Here is a 23,632-nt window from a genome sequence, read left to right as displayed (position 1 = left end):
GCTTCTGTATGATGCTTTCTTTGACTTCCCTTTTTCACATGCTTCACAGAGTCCTTCTTGATAGAATTCCATATGTGGTAGTCCTCTCACCAATTTCCTCTTAACCAGAGTGTTCATTGACTTGAAGTTCAAATACGAGAGCTTCTTGTGCCATAGCCAACTTTTTTCTGATGAAGCTTTGTTGTAAAAACATCTCATTACTCCATCACAAGTAGACTTCAAGTCAGCTACGAACAGATTACCTTTCCTTACTCCCTGTAAAGCAAGCTTCTCATCTTTCCTGTGAGTGATCAAACATCTTTCTGGTCTAAAGTAAACATTATATCCTTTATCATAAAACTGACTGATGCTCAGAAGATTATGCTTCAATCCTTCCATAAGAGAGATGTTTTCAATGATGATATTCACAATTTCCAGATTGTCATATACCTTAGCAAATCCTTTGTTGTCATCTCTAAAAGTAACTATAGGGCCAGCTTTCTCAACCACACCTGTGAGCAGGGACTTTTCTCCTGTCATGTGCCTAGAACAACCATTGTCTAGAATCCACATGATCTTTTCCTTTCGAACCTTACCCTGCAAACACAGATTGATTAAGAAGACTTTGGTACCCAAGTTTTCTTGGGTCCTGAAGGTTTAGGGGTAGAAACAGAATCAACAAATGAAACCTTAACAGGCTTAGCTTTCACTTTGACTGACTCTTTCTCAGTGCTAGTCTCAATAGAGTTTTCGGACTTAGAGATAGGAGGTACTACAGTCTTGGCTTTTGTGTGCTCATTGTTCATGCTTGTCTTAGTGTCAGTGTCAGTGCTAGAAGATGCATGAAAAGCTTTAAAGTACTCAGACATGGTAACAAATGCGCATGGCATACAACCAACTACACCACAGGGCTCATGAATACTAGGCATGCCAGGCATACTAGAAGTTTTAACAGATTCTACTTTAGCTTTTGTGCATGCATGTGTAAGGTGTGTAACAGAATTGAAACTATTACATAACTTTCTAGATGCAGATGAGGAAGATGCAAAATCAAATTTCTTATTTATACCTACCTTGCCAATTCTGTTCTTCTTAGCCTTAACCATAGCACTCTCACCAGTCTTAGAGTTATCTAATTGGGTCTAGATTTTTAAGTGTGTCAGGTTCTTTCCTATCCACCTTATTAACTAGATCAACTTTGGATTTAACTTTACTAGCTGGAGCTTTAGGAGTCTTAGGGGATTCATCTACCTTCTCCTTCTCTATAACCTCAATAATCAATTCCTCATTGATTAGCAAACTTACTTCATCCAAAGGTTCTGAAACAGACTCAGTGAACAACGGAGATACAACATCCTTAATGACATATGGTACCTTTTTCTGAGACAAACATGTTTATCTCAGATGCACCACTTTGCTTCTTACTGTTCAGCTTAGAATAGTCAAGTCCTATTGATGTCTTAGATTTAAATCTTTGACTATCTATTATTTTCTTTTGAGTCAAAGCTGCATTCTTAAATGCCTGTAACTTCTTTTCTAAATCAGCAATTTGGGTTCTAAGAATGGATTCTATGTTTGCGTTGCACTTGACCTTATTATCTAAATATTTATTCTTTTGTTTAAGGTCTTCCAAGGCTACTACAAGCAATTATAGTTCTTCATTTCTAGAGGTTAAACTCTCACATTTAAGAACTAACTTATCATTTTCAAGTTTATATGCAAGCATTCTTGTATGAACATTATACAATTCTAAAGTAATTTTATGCATGGTAGATTTATATTCAGACACAAATATATCAATAGTGGTAAGTTCAGGAACCTGAGATGATTTTGGTGATTCCTCTGCAGAGTCCGCCATAAGAGCTAGATTCACATATTCTTCCTCTTCATCTGAATCAGCATCATCCCAGCTTTTTCCTTCAGCAATGTACGCTCTTCCCTTTTCCTTAACCACATAAGCATTCAGCTTATGTTTCAGCTTCTCATTATGCCTCTTCATATCTTCATAAGTTTCCTTCTTTTTATAGGAATCTTTTCCGTTTGCTGCCTTGGACTTTCTGTAATCAGATGTAAAGTGCCCCAACTCATTACAGTTGTAACATCTTATTTTGATCTTGTCTACCCAACTTAACTTGTAGCCTCCTCTGGAGCTTGACCCTGATAAGTAGCTTCCTTTCTGAAATCTCCCTGATGAACCCCTTGGTTTGTAGTTGGGTTTCCTTCTGAATCTAACATGACTAAACTTTGCAGCCATGTATGCCATAGATTTATCCTCCAACTGTTTAAGTTCTTCCTGAGTCTAAAACTCACTTTCATCCTCTGGCTCACCATGAGCAATTTCAGCTACAACAATTTCCTTGATTGTTGAGAAGGATGCAACCTTGACTTCCTGGGTTTCAGGTTCACAAACTACAAGTGCAGTGGTTTTTGCAAGTGTCGTACTCTTACTGTCAATGGAACCAGGTCCATAGATAATAGCTCTCTACTCTTGCTCCAATTCATGGGTTCTTAGTTTTCCATAAATCATATCCAGGGACATGGTAATAAAATCAGCTCTTTCCCTGATAGATGTGTTCTTTTGTTCCAGATGAATTGGCAGAGTCAGCATAAACTTTCTGTTTGACTCCCATATAGGATAAACTTTCCCTTGTACCTTTAGTTCGCTTAACAGTCTTGTATATCTATCAAATAGTGAAGACAGTGTTTCTCCGGGTTGAAGTTTGAATGCCTCATACTTAGTAGTCAGAATATCCATCCTATTCACTTTGACTTCTTTTGTACCTTCCATCAGCAGCTCAATGGTATCCCACATATCCTTTGCACTATTACTTCCCAGAAGTTGATGATTCATATCATTATCGGTTGATTCCACTATTATGAGTTGAAGGCTTGTGTCCAGATATATCAACTCCTTGTCAGTCTCCGTATATTTAGACGGATTACTGGGAGTGGATGAGGAAGAAATTCTTGCACCAGTTGTTGTAGTGGATTCAGCAACTACTTTCATAGGGACATAAGGGCCATTAAGTAATATCCCAATATAAATTGGATTCGAAGCTTTCATAAACAATATCATCTTTTTCTTCCATAGATTGTAATTATCTCTGTCGAATGGGGGAACCTTAATACTTCCAATTTTTTGGTTATTCATCATCTTGGCGTAACTAAAATTATTTAAAATTCAAAAATCTCAAGAAATGATAATTTTTGAAAATTATAAAATTTCAAGAAATTTTTCAAGAACTTGTTTCTTTCTCCGGATCTTGATTTGTATGTCAATCAATAAACTCTGATACAAATTGTTAGTCCCAAAGTATCGTAGAATGAGTGGGGTTGAATATGATACATATAATCTTTTTCAATTCATTTCAAGTTCTTCGTTATAAGTACGGAATCAAAATAGACACAAAAAATTTCGAGGAATATATTGTTTTATTAATATAAACCTTGATATTGCTACAATCTAATCAATGAATTGATTAGCTACAAAAAATTCAACAGCACAACTTTGTGTTTACAAGCTTAATAAATGAAGTCTTTAATGGGGCTCCCGTAAAACACTTTCTGTTAACTGAGGAAGATAACCAAATGGAATTGTTTTCATTTGTTGCTTTGTAGACTTCAATTCCTTTGGACATGTGGCACATTTCTGTCCATTCAATCCTTGAATTGCTGCATTTGTAATTCACAACAACACAACCAAGTAGTTACTTGCGACCACAAGCAGTGTAAAGTAGTTACTTGCGACCTAGACTTTCCCTATTGACAAGTTAGTTGCGACCAAGGATGCTGAGTGAGTTGCCTTAGCCAAATTCACCACACAGACTTACTTGCGACCTAGTTCACTAGAGCAAGAGTTATTTGCGACCTAGTGTACTACTGAGGGATTTTCCTTAGACAAATTTCCCATAATAAGTTACTTGCGACATGTCTTTCACTGTTGGTAAGTTAGTTGCGACCAGAAAGACTAGGTAAATTGCTTTAGCCAAAATCTTGTTTCCAATAACTGTATCAAAAATTAATGTTTCTTCTGTATAACTGAATTAAACCCTTCCTGATATGCTGATGCTTGGTGCACTGGTCTGGTTTACAAACAACTAGCATGAACTGGTTTAATTCAATTTCCCATGACAATTTTGAATTGATACATCTTGGTTGATTATTCATTACTTCAATCACTGAACCCCTGATCTTTAATACTTTAAATCAAATCATTTCACCGATATTGGAAGTCCTTTAACATCTTATTCTTCATGGAGACTTTAACATATTAATGAATTTCTTCCAATGACCTGGTTATGGACTTAAAGCATCAATTTCATTGCTTGATTCTTTGTATTTATCCAGTCTTCATCTTCAGGGTTCCTGCGCTTCACAATTTAATATTGTTTATCTGTTTTTATTTCATGTTGAGTTATAATTCCTCGATTACATATTATGTTACATTATACTTTACAATAATGGACTCTTACATCCTTTCAATTCACAAAATCAAATAAGCCCAAATTATAAATTATAGTATTTAACATGTGCTCATGAATACACACCAAAAAATTCTTAAACAAATACTATACTAAACTTTAGAAATGAATTGCCAAACAATTAATAATGATTAATTAAATTACAAGAGGTAATAGATTAACTCCGTTGTTTTTATACGAGGTAATGTGTAGAGTGCATGGCTGAGCAACAAATCGAAAAAAAATCGAACCGGAACCAAAATCGGTAAAAAAGAGTAAAAACTAAGTCGTAAAAAATTGAGCTGAAATCTAAACCAAAAATTTAAAAATCGAACCGATTTCTTGAATATGGTTCCAATTATTAATTAAAATCAAACTGAAATAAACCGAACTGAGCCGATTATATAAATAATTAAATAAATATAATTTATATGATTTAAAAAAAATCAAATAAATAAATATATGACATTTCGAATATAATTTACATATACCGTATTTAATGATTGAGTGACATATGCTCAGTGATTGAATATGAGCATTGTACAAATTAAGCTTTATCACTTCTTTGTTGTCTCTGATGTTGTCTGCCTAGGACACATTTGCATCACTTGTTAATTTCAATTTCAGGACACATGTTCTGTATAACTTGTACGAGAGTGTCCTCTTATTCTCTCGTTCAACCCTTCACGATTAACAAAAAGGTCAAACTAATATGTAAATTAGTAAATCCCAAAACATGTACATTTCTCGTTAACAGCTGGAATGTTATTATTTTTTCTATGTTTTTATACACTTCTCGCATATGTACACTTTTTTAGATTTGATTGTGACCTCCAGAATTATGTTACAATTGTAGTGTTTCACTTTTTTTTGTGTATTGGCTTCGGTATGTCTTCGGGAGCTATGAAACAGCAGGGCTGTTTATAACAATTAGTTTATTTTATCATAAGAAATAGCAGGGCTGCTAACAAAAGGAAAAAATAAATTGTAATTACACTGATCAATCTAGAGCAGCACTTATAATTTCTTTTAATATTTATTGATTTTGTAATCGAAATAGAACCGATTATAACTGAACCAATTTTTTTTAAATCGAAATCAAATCTAAATCGACAATTACGATATTCGATTTTAAAAATCAAACATATATAATTATAATTACAATTTTATTAAAAAATTAAATCAATTTTATCCGAAAATCAAGCCAAATCTGCTAATACTTTACTACACTTAGTTGGGTGTAACGTGACGAAGAGAGAGTCGAAGAGCAATAAGGCATAAATCAATACTAATTAAAAATTAGACCCCCCCAAAAAGTGAACGTCAACCCGTATATTAACGATATTAAACTTGTATCATGTCAACCATTCATCAAGTTGTTCCTTGAAACATTCTTAAATCTTAACAAATTAATACAATTAATTAATCATTACTAGGCCTATTGAAAATATAGATCTTTCTTTACATGTAAGTATTCGTGTTAAAACTACCTATTATTGTTAACGATATATTTTTGTTGATATCTAATGAATAAATAATTTATATGTGAGTACGAGTGATCGAATTATATTTGCAAGAAATAATAATTATGTTAATATATATTTTTTTATAACTTCATGATTAAATAATATTTGTAATCATACTTTATAGTACCTGAGTCTACCTGATATGCAATTGATCAATCAAATTATTTTAGATTAATAAGAGACGAGTCTCACAATTTAGACCAATTATATTGTATTAAAAAATTTCCCAGTTTATCAATCGCTTCCTACATTATTAATCATGGTTTAATTAACAATTTTAATTTAAATATCGAAGTTCCAAGCTAAATTTTTTAACCTCTTATCTTTTAACTAAGATTATATATACACATCATTCCTAATCTAATTTAAACTCCCAAAATTTTAGCAAGTTTAAATGCATAAAACATATAATTACAATTTAAAAAAACTAAGATAGAAAGAAAAACGCTATGAACCAAATATATATTCAACCACCTTCACAAACACGACGCCAAATTAGGCATCAACAATTTGTTTCATGCTTGACCTTGTGCCTAATCCACAGCATAAACTGATTTTAGATTATTTTTCCTTCTTTGTAATAAATTTATATAGAATATTAAATTATTTTAAACTAACCAGATATAAATCCTAAATTTTTGACCAATTATATTAAATTAAATATACGCATTCCTTATTTAATTAATCTACCCACCTTTTAAAACATGGGACTACCTTACCATCCTGTTAATTATCTATGACATCCGGTTAACCAATTATAATTCCGGATTCTACCCAAATATACAATTAATCAATAAGACATTTTTAAATTATTTTAGACCAGTCACATATCATTCTTAAATTTTAGACCAATTATATTAAATATATACATTCCTTATTTAATTAATTAACCCACCTTTTAATAGATGAGTCTATCATACCATAGAGTAACCAATCATACTATTCAGTTAACCAATCAAAAAATTAATATTTTTTTAACTAAACATACATTTTTTCTAAATTTAAAAAAATATTCTAATAACTAAATTTTGGGTTGAGCGAATGTTAAAACCACGACATTACATAAATTCATAATTATTTTATCCAATGACAACTCCGGTGAGCGGGGCGGCTCCTTCCGACGTCGTTCCTGAACCTTCTGGGTGTGAATGAGGTGTAACTGCTGTTGGGAGCCTGCAAAACAACACCGGAGGGGGGTTTTGTCCCCGCGGCGCCTCCGGTGTAAGAATAAGAAGCTGGTTGGGGAAGATGAAGACAGAAAGGACTAAGGTTGTTGTGTGTGTATGGGCTATGTATATGAGAGTGTGTGTAATGAACTGTGTCTCACCTCTAAACCCTTCATCTTTGGGGGTATATATAGCCCAAAGGTAGGGTTTAGGGGTTGGTATCTCTAGATCAGGGTCGTTGGTTGCTGGAGGCGGAGGACGCCTGGCTTGGGTGGATTGCGTACACGTGTCCAGGTGAGGACCACCTTCAGGGTATCCTAATGGTATTCTGAAACGCGTCGTGTTTGTCTGATATGTTGGTTGTTGATAGCTGTCACCGTCACGTGCCCACGTACCCTTCCTTGGCGGGTTGTGGAGTGTGCATGTGCTTGCTGGGACCCCCTCAGGTTGATCCTGGTTCTGGGCTGGATCCAGGTAGGCAGGTGATCCAGGTCATGGGCTAGACCCTGGTTAGGAGATGATCCAGGTCATGGGTTGGATCCTGGCTGGGAGACGATCCAGGTCATGGGTTGGATCCTGGGTGGGAGATGATCCAGGTCCTGGGTTGGATCCTGGCTGGGAAATGATCCAGGTCCTGGGTTGCATCCTGGTTGGGAGATGATCCAGGTCCTGGGTGGGATCCTGGCGGGGAGATGATCCAGGTCCTGGTTTGGATCCTGACTGGGAGATGATCCAGGTTCTGGGTTGCATCCTAGCTGGGAGATGATGCAGGTCCTGGGTTGGATCCTGGCTGGGAGATGATCCAGGTCCTGGGTTGGATCCTTGCTGGGTGGGAGATGATTCAGGTCCTGGGTTGGATCCTGGCTGAGAGATGATCCAGGTCCTGGGTTGGATCCTTGCTGGAAGATGATCCAGGTCTTGGTTTCGCCCTGAGCCTGGGTCTCTCCACTTGACTGCTCTGAGTGAGGGGGGTCTTGGTCCACCAGCTGAGCCTGTCTCACCCTATATCTGGGTTGGGCCCTAACCAGGTTGCTTATACCCTATCATTTTCCCCCACTCCCTTATGCAGATTTTCTAGATGAGGGAGTAGAGAAGTGCTATGTAGCAGTTGTTGTCTTGTTGAAAAATTTCTGCTTCTTTCTTGCCCCCCCCCCCCAATCTGGATCTGGTGTAGTAGAGACCATTCCGGATTAAGGTAGAGGAAATTGGTTGCTTTGAAAAAATTCCTGCTTCTTTCTTGCCCCCCAATCCGGATCTGGTGTAGTAGAGACCAATCCGGATTAAGGTAGAGGAAATTGGTTGCCTTGAAAAAATTTCTGCTTCTTTCTTGCCCCCTAATCCGGGTCTGGAAATTTCTGCTTCTTTCTTACCCCCCAATCCGGATCTGGTGTAGTAGAGATCAATCCGGATTAAGGTAGAGGAAAGTAGTTGCCTTGGAAAAATTTTTGCTTCTTTCATGCCCCCCAATCCGGATCTAGTGTAGTAGAGATCAATCCGGATTAATGTAGAGGAAATTGGTTGCCTTGGAAAATTTTCTGCTTCTTTCTTACCCCCCCCCCAATCCGGGTCTGGAAATTTCTGCTTCTTTCTTGCCCCCCAATCCGGATCTGGAAATTTCTGTTTCTTTCTTGCCCCCCAATCCGGATTTGGTGTAGTAGAGATCAATCCGGATTAAGGTAGAGGAAATTAGTTTCCTTGGAAAAATTTCTACTTCTTTCTTGCCCCCCAATCCGGGTCTGGTATTGTAGAGGCCAATCCAGATTGAAGTTAGAGGAAATTGGTCCCCGTAGAAAATTTTTTACTTCTTTGTTGCCCCCCAATCCGGGTCTGAAAATTTCTGCTTCTTTGTTTGCCTAGAAAATGATCTAGATGTATAGCAGTTGTTAGGAACCCTGATTTGGATACATATCTGGGTTGGTTGTTGTTATTGTTGGCTTCCAATCCTGGTATGGCACCATACCCTGGTTGGTGTTTTCTTTTAAAGTTGGCTTCCAATCCGGGTATGGCACCCTAACCGGATTGGTGTTTGCTTTTTCTTGTTTGTGTACTTAGAAAATGATTTAAGTACAAAGTAATTGTCTTCAAACAGGATCTGGATACCTATCCGGGTTGGTTTTTGTTATTGTTGGCTTCCAATCCGGGTATGGCACCATACTTGGGTTGGTGTTTGCTTTTAAAGTTGGCTTCCAATCCGGGTATGGCACCATAACCGGATTGGTGTTTGCTTTTACTTGTTTGTGTACTTAGAAAATGATCTAAGTACATAGTAATTGTCTTCAACCAGGATCTGGATACCTATCCGGATTGGTTGTTGTTATTGTTGGCTTCCAATCCGGATATGGCACCATACCTGAGTTGGTGTTTGCTTTTAAAGTTGACTTCCAATCCGGGTATGGCACCATAACCGGATTGGTGTTTACTTTTACTTGTTTGTGTACTTAGAAAATGACCTAAGTACATAGTAATTATCTTCAACCCGGATTCGGATACCTATCCGAGTTGGTTGCTAATATTGTTGGCTTCCAATCCGGGTATGGCACCATACCTGGGTTGGTGTTTGTTTTTAAAGTTGGCTTCCAATCCGGGTATGGCACCATAATCGGATTGGTGTTTGATTTTGCTTGTTTGTGTACTTAGAAAATGTTCTAAGTACATAGAAATTGTCTTCAACCCGGATCGGAAAACCTATCCGGGTTGTTGTTGGCTTTAATATTGGCTTCCAAATGGTTGCTTTTGATGTTTGCTTTCAACCCGGGTGTGGTTGTTTGTCCGGGTAGAAGTATGCTTTTCTTGCGGTAATTGTTAAAATAAGAATTGGGTGGGGAAAAATCTTTTCATTAATTTGAAATTTTTTTCATACAAAATATTGGAACATAGATTGGTTGCTTGCAATAGGCTACAAGTTTTTTGGTTGCTTTTGGTTGCTTTTGTTCAGTGGTGTCCAATCTGGTTCTTGCCTAGGCTCTCTGGCTTGCCTAGTTGGATCGGGGTCGCTTTTAGATTCTGTCTTAGGACCGAGCCTCTGAAATATTGGAGTGTTTTGCACCAAGTTTGTCTGCTGGGCTTGTTGGCTTTGCTTGAACTTTTTCTCCTGACGGTAACCCCCTTTCGGTCGGTCATCAGAGTTCTTACTCCTGGATCCCCCGTTTCAGGTCATCCTCATGGCCTGGAGCACATCTGTCTCCTTGATGAATCTGGATGCCATAGAGTAAACAGCAGCTAGGCTCTGAGGTTCCTTCGGACGCCGTTCATGGACCTTCTGGGTGTGAATGAGGTGTAGCTGCTATTGGGAGCATGCAAAATAACACCGGGGGGAGGGTTTGTCCCCGCGGCGCCTCCGGTGTAAGAATAAGAAGCTGGTTGGGGAAGCTGAAGACAGAAAGGACTAGGGTTGATGTGTGTGTATGGGCTATGTATATGAGAGTGTGTGTAATGAAATGTGTCTCACCTCTAAACCCTTCATCTTTGGGGGTATATATAGCCCAAAGGTAGGGTTTAGGGGTTGGTACCTCTAGATCAGGGTCGTTGGTTGCTGGAGGCGGAAGATGCCTGGCTTGGATAGATTGCGTACACGTGTCCAGGTGAGGACCACCTTCAGGGTATCTTAACGGTATTCTGAAACGCGTCGTGTTTGTCTGATATGTTGGTTGTTGATAGCTGTCACCGTCACGTGCCCACGTACCCTTCCTTGGCGGGTTGTGGAGTGTGCATGTGCTTGCTGGGACCCCCCTCAGGGTGATCCTGGTTCTGGGCTGGATCCAGGTAGGCAGGTGATCCAGGTCTTGGGTTAGACCCTGGTTAGGAGATGATCCAGGTCATGGGTTGGATCCTGGCTGGGAGACGATCCAGGTCATGGGTTGGATCCTGGGTGGGAGATGATCCAGGTCCTGGGTTGCATCCTGGATGGGAGATGATCCAGGTCCTGGGTGGGATCCTGGCTGGGAGATGATCCAGGTCCTGGTTTGCAGGTCCTGGGTGGAATCCTGGCTGGGAGATGATACAGGTCTTGGGTTGGATTCTTGCTGGGTGGGAAATGATCCAGGTCCTGGGTTGGAGCCTGGCTGGGAGATGATCCAGGTCCTGGGTTGGATCCTTGCTAAAGATGATCCAGGTCTTGGTCTCGCCCTGAGCCTGGGTCTCTCCACTTAACTGCTCTGGATGAGGGGGGTCTTGTCCACCATCTGACCCTGCGTCACCCTAGATCTGGGTTGAGCCTTAGCCAGGTTGCTTATACCCTATCATCCAGTTGTGCTCATTTTTATAAATGTTAATTCATTAAGGATAACGTATAAATTGTAGAAAGAAAATCTATAACCGTGATAATTTTGTGATGCTTTCCATAATTTTTTATTTTATAAAAATAATAGTTTAAATGGCAGCTTGCACACGCTTCACCATCTTAATTACTAACTTTCACTATTCATAAAATTGATCAAATCAATCGCAGCAAAAACATTTGTTTAGATTTCGAAAAAAATTAATATTCAAAATTTTGACATTCAAATATTTGTAAGATGACTCGATAGTGTTTTTGAATATAGACGTCCAATGTTGTAACTTAAATAATTATATTAATATATTTAAATTGTTACTAATATATTTATTTTATATGAGCAGTGCCTAGGTAGCACAACATTCTAATGTCATGACCACCTATTTAAATTCGAGCTTTCACTTCAAATTAAACTCGGATCCCTAGGTTGGTAAATTCCGGCCTCCACATATGGGGTGGGTAAATTGTTACTAATATAAGGGGTCGAAAATTTAAATTTTAAATTAAATATACTTTTTATATTAAAAGTGCAAATAATATTTATTTATAATATTATATATACAATATATAATAATTATTATTAATAAATTAAGTTTCATGAGGAAATCAAGTCATTAGTCAAAATTATTTTAATATCATGAATATATAATTTTTTGATATTATTTGTAATTATTTTACTATTTTGAGTATACATTAATAAATATAATATACTTATACAAAAATATATAGAAGACATAGCACTTTAAAAATAGATATAATTTTTATTCTAAATGTTGGATTGAGGTCAGTTTGAGAAGTAAAATTTATAAAAATTCATGATTGAACTATTTAAAATTGTAATTATTTCAAGAACAACATTTTTATTAATTTTCATTGAATTTTGTACTTTTAAAATTTTTAATTTTTCCGTGAGGCGATTTTGTAACAACTATCCCGACTTTTGACGGACTAATCTGATTCTTTTACTCATGGTTGTTTTTTATATAAAATTAAATAATTTTTAATCCGATCTTCGCTTACACAAGCTTATTAATCACAATCTAGCAATTAATCTTAATCTCCTTAATCGCCAACTTTTAAAATAATTTATCGAATTCGAGTTTGAAAAGGAAAATATGTTCATTAAAATTATGGAACACTAAAAGGTAAAGAATAATATCTAAAAGAAAAATGCTTGATTAAAACTAAGAAAAATTATTTAAAATTTTAAACAAAAAACTTTTAACGATTAACTTAAAAGGATTTATTTAAAATAGTGTAACAATTAGCGTAACAAATAATGTGAAAATAATATAGTATAAATTTGTTGAATGATGATCAAGAGAATAATAGAGTGAATGCACATTTAGCTTACCTTAAGCTAAATTTAGTATCACTAGACAAACCTTACGGTAAGTCATCATTTATGTAAAAGTCCTAATAATCTGGCTTCAGGACGCCTATCAATGTTGACGAATTCAAATCGAATTTGTCTAATTTATATTTAAATTTATTTAATTTTATTCCATTCAGATCCAGACATACCTCGTACTTATTAAGGGTTCATTTGTTAAATCTGAATAATAATATCTAATGATTAAAGTTTTAAATGAATGATTAATCTGAATCACATATACATACACATATATATACACATACTTACATGAATAATAATTTCGGTTATTCGGTTCGGTTTTTCAAAACCGAAATATTTAAAAATCAAGTAATACTTACATGAATAATAATTAAAGAAAGTGCAAGATAGGCTGATGAATAATAATTAACAGTTATTAATTAATGAAGAATATGAACAATCTTTTGTACTCAAAATTGGATCGGCAATTGGAGATTACAGATTGAGTTACCGGAGTCCACCAGTCGGAGCCGGATGCACATGCACAGTTAGATTATATTGGCGAAGATAGTACCTGGGGTCTGGGAGTCGTGAATATGTTAGACTACTACTACTTAGTATTAAACTATAAGTAATATAATTAATAATTAATATATAGTATATTGTATATATATATATATATTTAAATATATATATTATTTAAATATATATATATATATATATAATTCGGTTAATTCGGTTTAACCGAACCGGTATTTGAAGAAACCGAACCAAACCGAATTTATTTCGATTAAAACCGAAAAACCGAAATAACCGAAATTTAGAAAAAAAATATAAACCAAACCGAACCGAAATTATCCGGTTCGGTTTTTCGGTTTCGGTTCGGTTTTGCTCAGCCCTATATGAGACAGTGAGAGTAGGGCTGTCAATAGATCGGATCGGTCTTAATCCATATCCTGATCCGTTTAATTTTATTGGATTCCGCTACGGATCGGATTTTACTCAAATTATCTATATCCGGATCCGTTAGGATCACAGATTTTTGGATCAGAGCTCCAATTCATTTGAACATTTATATAAAAAAACCTTGAATTCTGAAAAATGAACTAAAACTAGTTATAATAACAAATTCAAAAAATTCAGCGGCAGCCTACGCTTTTATTTCTCGGTGTTGAAGACGGGGGTAGCCTATGTTATTGTAACAATCAACTAATTATCTTTACCAAACCAATCTGGCCTAGTACCTTGATTTTGCAGAAAACAAAACAAGTCAACAAGCACCGGTATGTTTTTTCAATTTGATAACGTGAATTAAAAAAATATGGAGATGCCTCAGAATCCAGCAAACTTGAGGTCGACTCTTTAAAATATATTATACCGTATGTAATATAATTATTAAAATATTAAATATTTTATATTTATATATATGTGTATAATCGGATCGGATTTTATCAAATCCATATTCTATACTTATCGGGTCGAATTTTTTTCGAACCGGATATTTTTCGGAGTGATCCATATCCGCTCTGATCCGGTCTGATCCGCTCTGATAGCCTTCGAATCAGATTAGACTGGATATCCAATCTATTGACAACCCTTAAGTGAGAGTATATAATATATGTCACATAATTATTGATTGTAAGTATAAATCGTACATATGTTTATAATTAGTTTGTTTTATTTTTTATTTTATATAATATTTGATCATTTTATTATGTTGGAGGATAATGTTAAAATGATAACAAATAAAAATAAATGAGTATGTGCATATGTGCGTGTATATGTATATATATATGTGTATGGAGATATTTATATATGCATATGTATTTATATATATATATACTAACTTATAACCGTGCGATGCACAGATTGCTTTTAACACTTGGAATAATTTTTAATAATACATTTTAATTTAAAATTATTAATATATTAATATAGATTTTCAATAGTTGAAAAATAAATTGAATAACATAATAAATTATAATAATATATATTTTATAATAATTTGAGACTTATCTTAAAATAAATAATATAATATATAATATGTTGTTTACGGGACTCGAATCTTGAACCTGTAGAAATTGTTAAAAATAAACAAAGTTTAAATATAATACACTATTGACGGGATTCGATCCCTGAACCTATAAGAACAGTTTAAATATTAATAAAATATTATTTTATTATTAAATCCAACGGTTCCCATCTATATGTGTTTAGCTTTGAAGGTTATTATTTAACGTACCAAATAATTATAACGATCGAACAACCAACTAACTACCAAATAGAGGGTGTTGTGCTTATAACATTATAGTATAAATATTATAGTATAAATGTACTCTGAGTCCTTTATACATTTTCAATATTAATACATTGATGAGAGTATTTATGTTAACTATAAATTTAAAGTAGAAACAAAATACAGGTGATTGGACCCAACAAAAAATTTTGAATGTTCATCTTTAATATAACAAACTATATATATTTTTTTATTTTAGTTAATATTAATAGTAAATATTGTTTTAAGTCATGATGAATATTGCCTATAAATTATAATTTTATTTATATTTATATAATTATACTGTAAATACTAATTCATTAATGAAAGTTTTTTATGTTAAATATAACTATAAATATATAGTTAACAAAATATTGGTGATCATCAGACAATGAACAAAGATGGCGAATGTATATCCAATAATTCAATTCAATAAAACTTATTCTTCGCATCTTGCTGTTTTACAACATGTTTTATATAAATAAGCTGTCAAAGATTCAAGTACGAGGCAACCCACTTTAATCCTTTTAATCAAATTTGTGTGCAAACTGGATATTAGTGTTAAATTTCAATTTATGCTTCCGGTCTTTTTCTTGTTTAGCTAGATTTGAGTTTAATTTAGAATTTATTTTATTTTATTGAGTTTGAATTGATTTCTTTTTCGAGTATTTTGGATAAATAAGGATAATTCGGTAAAATAAGTATGTACCAAAAAACCAGGTTTCATATAAAAAAATATATTTTATGAGATAGCATAAATAGATAGATATTAAAGTAATAAATAACTGAAAACTATTAAACGGAAATTCTCATTATTTTATATATTATATTATATAATAGTATAGATTGATGGATTAAATTATAATTTTATTTTACATATCAATTTTGTAGAAAAAGGTAGACTTTTTTTTGAATAAAAAGAAAAAGGTATACTTAATTTTAATCCCCTTTTTAAGTAAATTACGAAAGAGTTTGTTATGGCAGAGATTATTTTTAACTAATTATAACGAATAACTTGAATGATTAGGGTAACGGCTGAAGCACTCAACTTATGATTCTCTGATTGTTATAATGTATCCTCTCTGTCAAGGAAGCTCTCTCTCCTTCTCACGATATCGTATATCCTATATCTCATGTTTAAATTACATGTAATGGTTTATATGTTTGTATAAGATCGATATCGTGTACACATAGTTATAACAGTTAGATTAAACATTCTAACGTCAATTGAAATAATCTTCAATTTAAATTAAATAAGGTTAATTAAGTAAAAATATTGATAAATAATTTCAGCAAATACCGATCAACCAACTATCAAATTTTTAATATTTCGTATATTATAATACAGTAATATAGTATAAATATATGTATGTATTACTATATATATATAATAATTATATAACAATTAATAATTTTTAATAAATAAATGATAAAATAAAATAAATATTATAAATATATTAACATAATGGTATAAAATTGCTCACCAAATCCCATATAATTTAATTATATAATTATATATATAATAATAATTAACGTATAATCTTAGTTCCAACTTTACTTGCAGCATACAACCAATCTTAGAGGAGTCTTGGTTCATCAGCAACCTAAACATGAATGTGAACAATCCTTTATTATAACCATAAAAACTAATTCTTCCAGTCATTTTATGTTCCAAATTTGTCAATATGCTTGTGCGCTAATTGCTTTAACTCCCAATAATTGTAATATAGGACAGAAGGACTTTCTCATTTGCATTAAATAAAAATCCCGCTATTTAGCACACATTCAAGTCACGAGTTGATACATGAACCTTACCCGGAAACAATCTCTCTAACAATATTGGAAATTTACAAAACTTATTGATCCATCCACCCCCAAGTGCATGCATCCCACTAGTCGCTTCAATTCTAATCAACTGGGTAGCTTCTAGTAACCGAACCCTGAAGGACATAATTTAATATCTAATTATGTGTCCAAGGTATCTTCTACATGTAAATACAAGATACATTAAATAGAGGTTTAGTAAAAGAATATACCTGAATTGTCCATGGGGTTAACAGGCATGGCAGGCTCAGGCTCCTTGATTTCAACAACTACACAATCTGACATCAAAAATGTTTTTGCCACAGATGAAGCATGCTCCAAGCAACATCTCACAACCTGAAACAGATGTCAACATTTCACTCACAACTGCAACTAGTAAACCTAATCATTTACATTAATCAATATCATCGACTCATTCCAAACTTTTAAACTTATGAATTGCACCTCTTCTATCAGTAGAAGAAATAAATACCACTGAAAGCTGTCAATGAAGTAGTTAAAATTCTACCAAAAAAATTTTACACTATCAGATAGAATTCATATAACGAAATGGGATAAGCCCAGCACATGAATCAGATCACAGCTAAACAACATTATGAATCAGTAAACACAAGCCCATAAGATGGGGATACTGGTTCGGGCCTCGGGGGGACACGGAATATCTACATAGAAAATTTATTTATGTGCTCGTTTAGGAAATCTTAAAATAAATAACTTACGACTTAAACTGAGTAGGTGATTGATAAGTGATAAGTTTATAAATACTTACAAGTTATACAAGTGTTTGGATGATTTAACTTATAAGTCGGAACTATTTTTATTTAAATGAACTAAAATAAATTTTTTTAAATATAATTATCTTAATTTTTATATTTTAAGTTAGATTAACATTCTAAAAAATATATTTTAAAACTAAAATTGATAAAAAAACAAAAAATCAAAAATAAGTTGAGAAAAAATACGTCGTTACCAACATTCAACTTTTTGGGCCGATAAATACTCGTCAATAAGTTGTTGCGGACTTATAAGCCAATAAGCTGACTAATAAGATTTGCCAAACGGGCATATTTCATGTTGAACATATTAAAATCTATTAACAAAACATAAAATTGCATGCAAAAATGATTCAAATGCATAATTTATTAACCTAGAACACAAAAATACAAGTAATATCTTGTAATTTATGCAAAATTGAATATGAGAATCGATAATTTTGTAATTTTGTACTAATTAATTGACATGAATACTTAATTTTGTAAAAGTAGTTTGTTGACAGAGATTTTGTTTCAATTTCTAAAAAATAAAATTTTAAATTAGTGTTGTGGAAGAATTTGCGTGTCCAAAGAGTATCCGACACGGGGACCCATCATTTGGCCCAAGTGTCCCTCCTTAGTATTGAAGTCATTAGATTATTTAAATTTTTAAATGTATTGTACTGTTATGATACTAACAGCAACCATATAAAAATGTAACAAATTTGTTTAATGTTTCAACTTTAAATAAAGGTACATATATAATATTATTTTAATAAAGTTTATAAACTTATTAAGTATTAATTTAATGAGGTTATACCAAAAAGACTTCTATCTTAGTCAGCATATAAACCTCACTTCTAATTACAGTTAGATTGACAGCTTCAACCCAATCTGAAAATTAGGTTTTTTGGAGCTAATTATTTTTAAAACAGGAAAAACTTATAATTTTGTGGGTTTTTTAGTTAAATTTTCCAAAACAAAACTTGAGAATTCTTCTGTGCTAGGTTCCTCAACTTATATCCTGATTTGTCTGACATAACTGTTAAATACTCAGAAAATCATCTACCATCTGCAAAAAGCTTTAATGGCGGCCTGAGACCATTTTAAGAGTCCTTGCAGTATTTCAACACATCACTTACCTTGGTTGGGTCAATAATTCCAGCAGCCATCAAATCTTCATAGTTTCCGGTTGCTGCATTATATCCATACTTCAGATCGTCCGAGGCAAGCACCTAGATTGCACAAATTTGTTTAAAATAAGTACTACATTACAAAGCAAAGGGACTATACCTAAACGAAATGAAAAACAAAAGTAAAACCAAACGGTTTTAATTACCTTTTCACTGACAACACTTCCATTAACACCAGCATTTTTGGCAATTAATTTGAGAGGGTAGCTTAAAGCTCTTTTGACTATATCCGCCCCAACCTGCAAGTCATCTAAGTGTTACTTCTCAAACACTTGGCCGATGGTAGCACACAAGGTACTCAACAGAGTTCTCTATCGCTTTTTAAGATGGGGAGTATGAAATACACTTATCAAAATCTTTAAATAAAGTTAACACAGTTGCAAGTAGCATCAATTTCGACGTGATCCTGAAAATTTTGTATTATTATCCATCCAAGTATTGTCAAGTGGTGAAACAAAAAGAACTACCTTTTCCTCATCATTCTCAAGACTGTCCTTAATGGCGTCAACTTTTGCAGCTAGCCTTAAAAGAGTACATCCGCCACCAACAACAATACCTTCCTCAACAGCTGCCTGAGATGTGTTTGGATAGATACCTTGTTAGCCTCCCGAATTTGAAGCAACCATGTTTAGAGTGTAACCTTTTTATCCAGCAAAATATCCATACCTTTGTTGCGTTAAGAGCATCTTCTACTCTAAGTTTTTTTTCCTTCAACTCTGTTTCAGTTTGTGCTCCAACCTACACATAAGGTGATTTGAAACAACTATAAATAAATTTTATCGTGTCACTCATTAAGTGAAGTAAATTCATAGTAAACATGCCTGAATGACAGCAACACCTCCGGAGAGCTTTGCAATTCTTTCATTAAGTTTTTCTTTTTCATAATCTTGCTCTGCAGCCTGCATGAATGAGAACAAGTAATCAGGATTATAGTGAAGCTGTGAGCTTAAAACATAGAAGAGGAGGGGTTACTAACCTCAATGAGGTTTTTAATTTGTGATACGCGCTTATTAACTGCTTCTTGCGTACTTCCATCCCCAACAATTGTGGTTGCATCCTTTGTCAGAACAACCTTGGCGGCATGACCCAGTACATCCTTGTCAGCTTTATCTAAAGTAAGTCCAACCTCTTCTCTAATAACAGTCCCTATAAATGACAAAGGTTACAAAAAGAAAGATGAGAAAATGAGATGTGTTCAATACGCAAACTTGTTAAATATTGAATGGATAAGGTAGGATGGAGCCATAGGATACGGGACGCAAGGGCCATGTGAGTGAGTGTGTTAGTGTTGTGTGTGTGTGAGGGAGAGGGAGAGAGGGAGGGAGGGAGAGGGGGGAGAGAGGGGGAGAGAGAGGGGGAGAGGGAGGGAGGGAGGGAGGGAGGTACCTCCTGTAAGAATGGCAATGTCATCAAGATATTGACTCTTTCTTTCCCCAAATCCAGGAGCTTTGAGTGCAGCAATCTTCAAGGCCCCTCTAAGCTTATTCACAACAAGAGTCGCTAGAGCTTCTTGCTCAATATCTTCCGCAATTATTAAAATAGGGTAGCTACCACGAATGGCTTCTTCCAAGACATTTACAAGATCCCTTGCATTTGTCACTTTCTTGTCAACTAATAGTAGCTGCAAAATAACTTTTCTTCAACACTCTGATGATTTACATTCATTCAATCAATTAACATTTTTCAGAAGCACAAAATTATTGAGGAATGGCTCACCTTGCAGTTCTCATATTCAACAGTCATCTTTTCGCTATCAGTAACAAAGTACGGTGAAATATAACCTCGATCAAATTGCATTCCTTCAACTACATACAAAAAGTTATCAGCACTTTTCCCCTCTTCCAGGGTCACCACACCTTTTCGACCCACTTTACTCATTGCTTCTGCTATCATATTTCCTATTTCATAGTTGTTTCCAGCACTAACTGCAGCTACGTCTGCCAATTCACCATCCTCAACCTGAAATTCATTAATAATTTTTCAAGTGCTGACCATCACATACGTATTCAAAGTTGAGATCTTAAACACTGCCAAATTACAAGAGACATCATTATGGATACTTTATCACTACCTCTTTTGACATCAACTTAAGTTCAGTGACTAAAGCCTTTGTTGTCTTCTCAATACCTCTGGTGATAAGGACAGGGTTTGCACCGGCTGCAACTACCTGGATCACATTAAAGCAATTAATGAGAGTTCACAAAGCAAGATTTTTTTACAATTACCATGCAAAATATACTAAACAGACCTTGACACCTTCAGCTATAAGACCTTGTGCGAGAACAACAGATGTTGTTGTCCCATCGCCAGCCAAATCATTGGTCTTAGCAGCTGCTTGTCTCACCAACTTTGCGCCAATGTTTTCCACCGGATCTTCCAATTCAACCTAAATGCATGAAATAAAAATACACTTTATCGCTGAACAACAAACTAAGAAAATATTAATCACTTACAACAGGAGCTGCACACAAGCAGATAATTTCTTGAAACCCAATGCTCATACTTTCCCCATAATAGTCTATTTGGTTGTTTAAACAGTAAAAATTGAATTATAGTCACTGATACAAAAAACAAATGTTATTCAATGCTATTAACACCGTTCCCAGTCAATTGCAGTACACTAAAATAAAAGTAAAGGAAAATAAGTCACTCTTTTTTCTGCAACCCTGCAACTATACAAAAATTAGGCTCTACTAACGAATTCACTGAAAAAACAGCCTTGAGAAATAAGAAAAAAATTAGATAACTATTTAATGGTGTCTTCAGTAAGAAGCTATATTTTCTGATACATGTTCTTAAATTTCACAAAAATTTAAATACACCCAGCATTGCATCAGTCATAAAACAAATTACATAATATTATATTATAAGATCAATCTCACGTATTTTACTCTTGAAGAAAAGAAATGACAATCAAATGATAAAAGAACTGATTGAGCGCTGTCACCTTTGTAACACTATTATAATTTATCAAGTGATAGGGCTTGATTGAATATATTTACAATAAAAAGTTGAAGTATGAGAATAACAAAAAAGAATCCAGGTCCCATATCTAATTTAGTAGTTGAAATTCAATAACAGTTTGAACAGTTCTAGGAAGATTAACGTTGTTTTTATGCTTTTGATTCCAAGTCGCATATACAACAGCATGAACTAATACCTCTTTAGCCACGGTAACTCCATCGTTCACAATTTTTGGAGAACCATACTTGCTCTCTAGGACAACATTCCTTCCCTTTGGACCAAGAGTTACACCAACTAGATCAGCCAGCTTATTGACTCCATTCTGTAAAAGAGAAGAATAGATTATTTATAAGCAGAAAAATAAAAATGCTACCAAGTCACAAAAATGTGTTTGAGAAGAGATATACTTGAAGCTTCTTTATAGCAGAACCATCCTTGTTAAAATACAATTCCTTTGCTGCTGCAGTTACTAGAGGATGTGTTTTTCGGACAACGACGCTTTTTCTCTTGCCAAATGGGCATGAAGAAATAGAAGCAAAAGATGATAACTTTGCGGATGAGCTCACATGCTTCTTATTTAACACGGAGCCACTGGGGGTAACCAAGGAACCAACCGATGACATGGCAGCAAATGTAGAAGCCATTTACTTCCTAAAGATTAAGGGAACAATTATGTTTATGTAGGAAGAACTGTATAATGTTAAACACAGAACACAGAAAGTCATCAACAATCGTCAATTTTTACTAATTATTTCGATTTTAATATGATTATAAATATATAATTATCTTATTCACAATTTGACCATGTGGCCAGCTGAAGGAATTTCAAGGTTCAGTACACACAAAGACTCAACTAACAAATTATAGCATTCAAACTAAAAAATGAAATCCCTGTTGACATAGTTATTAGGATGTTGAAAATCGAAACAATAAAATTCACCCCTAAGTGTATCCTTTCTCGGAACAAGAACAGAACCCGAAACGTGAAATTTTTAGCACTTAGTGTATCCTGTTTAAAATCGAAATAATCCAAGAAACCAAAATATAGTAGCACTCAGTGAAGTGAAATATATAACAAATATCACTACAGTTCTGGTCTTATTGGGTACCCGATAAATGAAGAAAGCAGTATAATTCATGGTTTTATTAATAAGGTTATAACTAACACTACACACATTCAAATTACAATTCAAAAAAAAGAAACAGAAAAGCAGGAGAAACAAGTGTGTTTTATTAGCATTTAAACAAAGAATTGGAGATATAGTAAGAGAGGGCTTACCGGAGAAAAGAAAGAGAATGGGGAAATGGAATGAAGAAGCTGGGGAGAGTTTGTTCGGCGGGGGTGCTTATCTTTATCTTTTTCTCTCTTCTTTCTAGTTCTATCTACTCCCTTTCTCCTTGTACTTTTTATAGCCTACTTCGAAGATTAGGTTACTCAATTCACAATGCTATCAATCTTTTTCATTTTCTTTTTATGAATCTTCTAGTAATGTCTACTTATTTCTTTTTGTCATTGCAAGTAAATAATTCTACTGTGCTTTTACTGCCTTTAAACAAAATCTATCTTTTTTTTATATGTACCCGCGGCATTTGTAATTTTATTATTTTATAAAAATAATAATTATATATTATTGATATTAATAAAGTTAAAATATTTATATATTGTTTGATATATATTATATTATTGGAGGATTAAAAATTTAGATTGTTAAAATCTTAAAAAATCATCTCACTACGTCACATACTTCGTTGTGCTAGTGGAGTGCACGTGGGAAAGTGGGAGTCTTGAATAATAGTGTATGCACATGATTTGGTGTTTTTTTAAATTGTTTTTTTAATTTGTTAATTATTTTGTTATATTATAATTTGAATTCCTAAAATTACTAT

At 34.1% G+C, this 23,632-nt stretch overlaps 1 protein-coding gene across 1 annotated transcript; it reads right to left on the bottom strand.

The window, feature by feature from the left end:
- Nucleotides 1-16,731: 16,731 nt before the first annotated feature.
- Nucleotides 16,732-23,181, bottom strand: LOC141682956 (ruBisCO large subunit-binding protein subunit beta, chloroplastic). The gene is made up of 15 exons (XM_074487643.1): nt 23,025-23,181; nt 22,153-22,396; nt 21,942-22,067; nt 21,030-21,167; nt 20,853-20,948; nt 20,498-20,740; nt 20,168-20,402; nt 19,758-19,927; nt 19,603-19,680; nt 19,448-19,519; nt 19,249-19,353; nt 18,928-19,020; nt 18,731-18,823; nt 17,049-17,172; nt 16,732-16,952 (listed from the first exon to the last, which is right to left on the bottom strand). The coding sequence occupies exons 2-15, from the start codon at nt 22,387-22,389 to the stop codon at nt 16,939-16,941; spliced, it is 1,824 nt and encodes a 607-aa protein (XP_074343744.1). The 5' UTR covers nt 22,390-22,396; nt 23,025-23,181; the 3' UTR covers nt 16,732-16,938.
- Between the last annotated feature and the right edge of the window lie 451 nt (nt 23,182-23,632).

Source organism: Apium graveolens, chromosome 9, assembly GCF_009905375.1.
Source record: "Apium graveolens cultivar Ventura chromosome 9, ASM990537v1, whole genome shotgun sequence".
NCBI classification, from domain to species: domain Eukaryota; kingdom Viridiplantae; phylum Streptophyta; class Magnoliopsida; order Apiales; family Apiaceae; genus Apium; species Apium graveolens.
The sequence above is the reverse complement of the archived record's forward strand: the minus strand, read 5'-3'. Positions and strand labels throughout refer to the sequence as shown.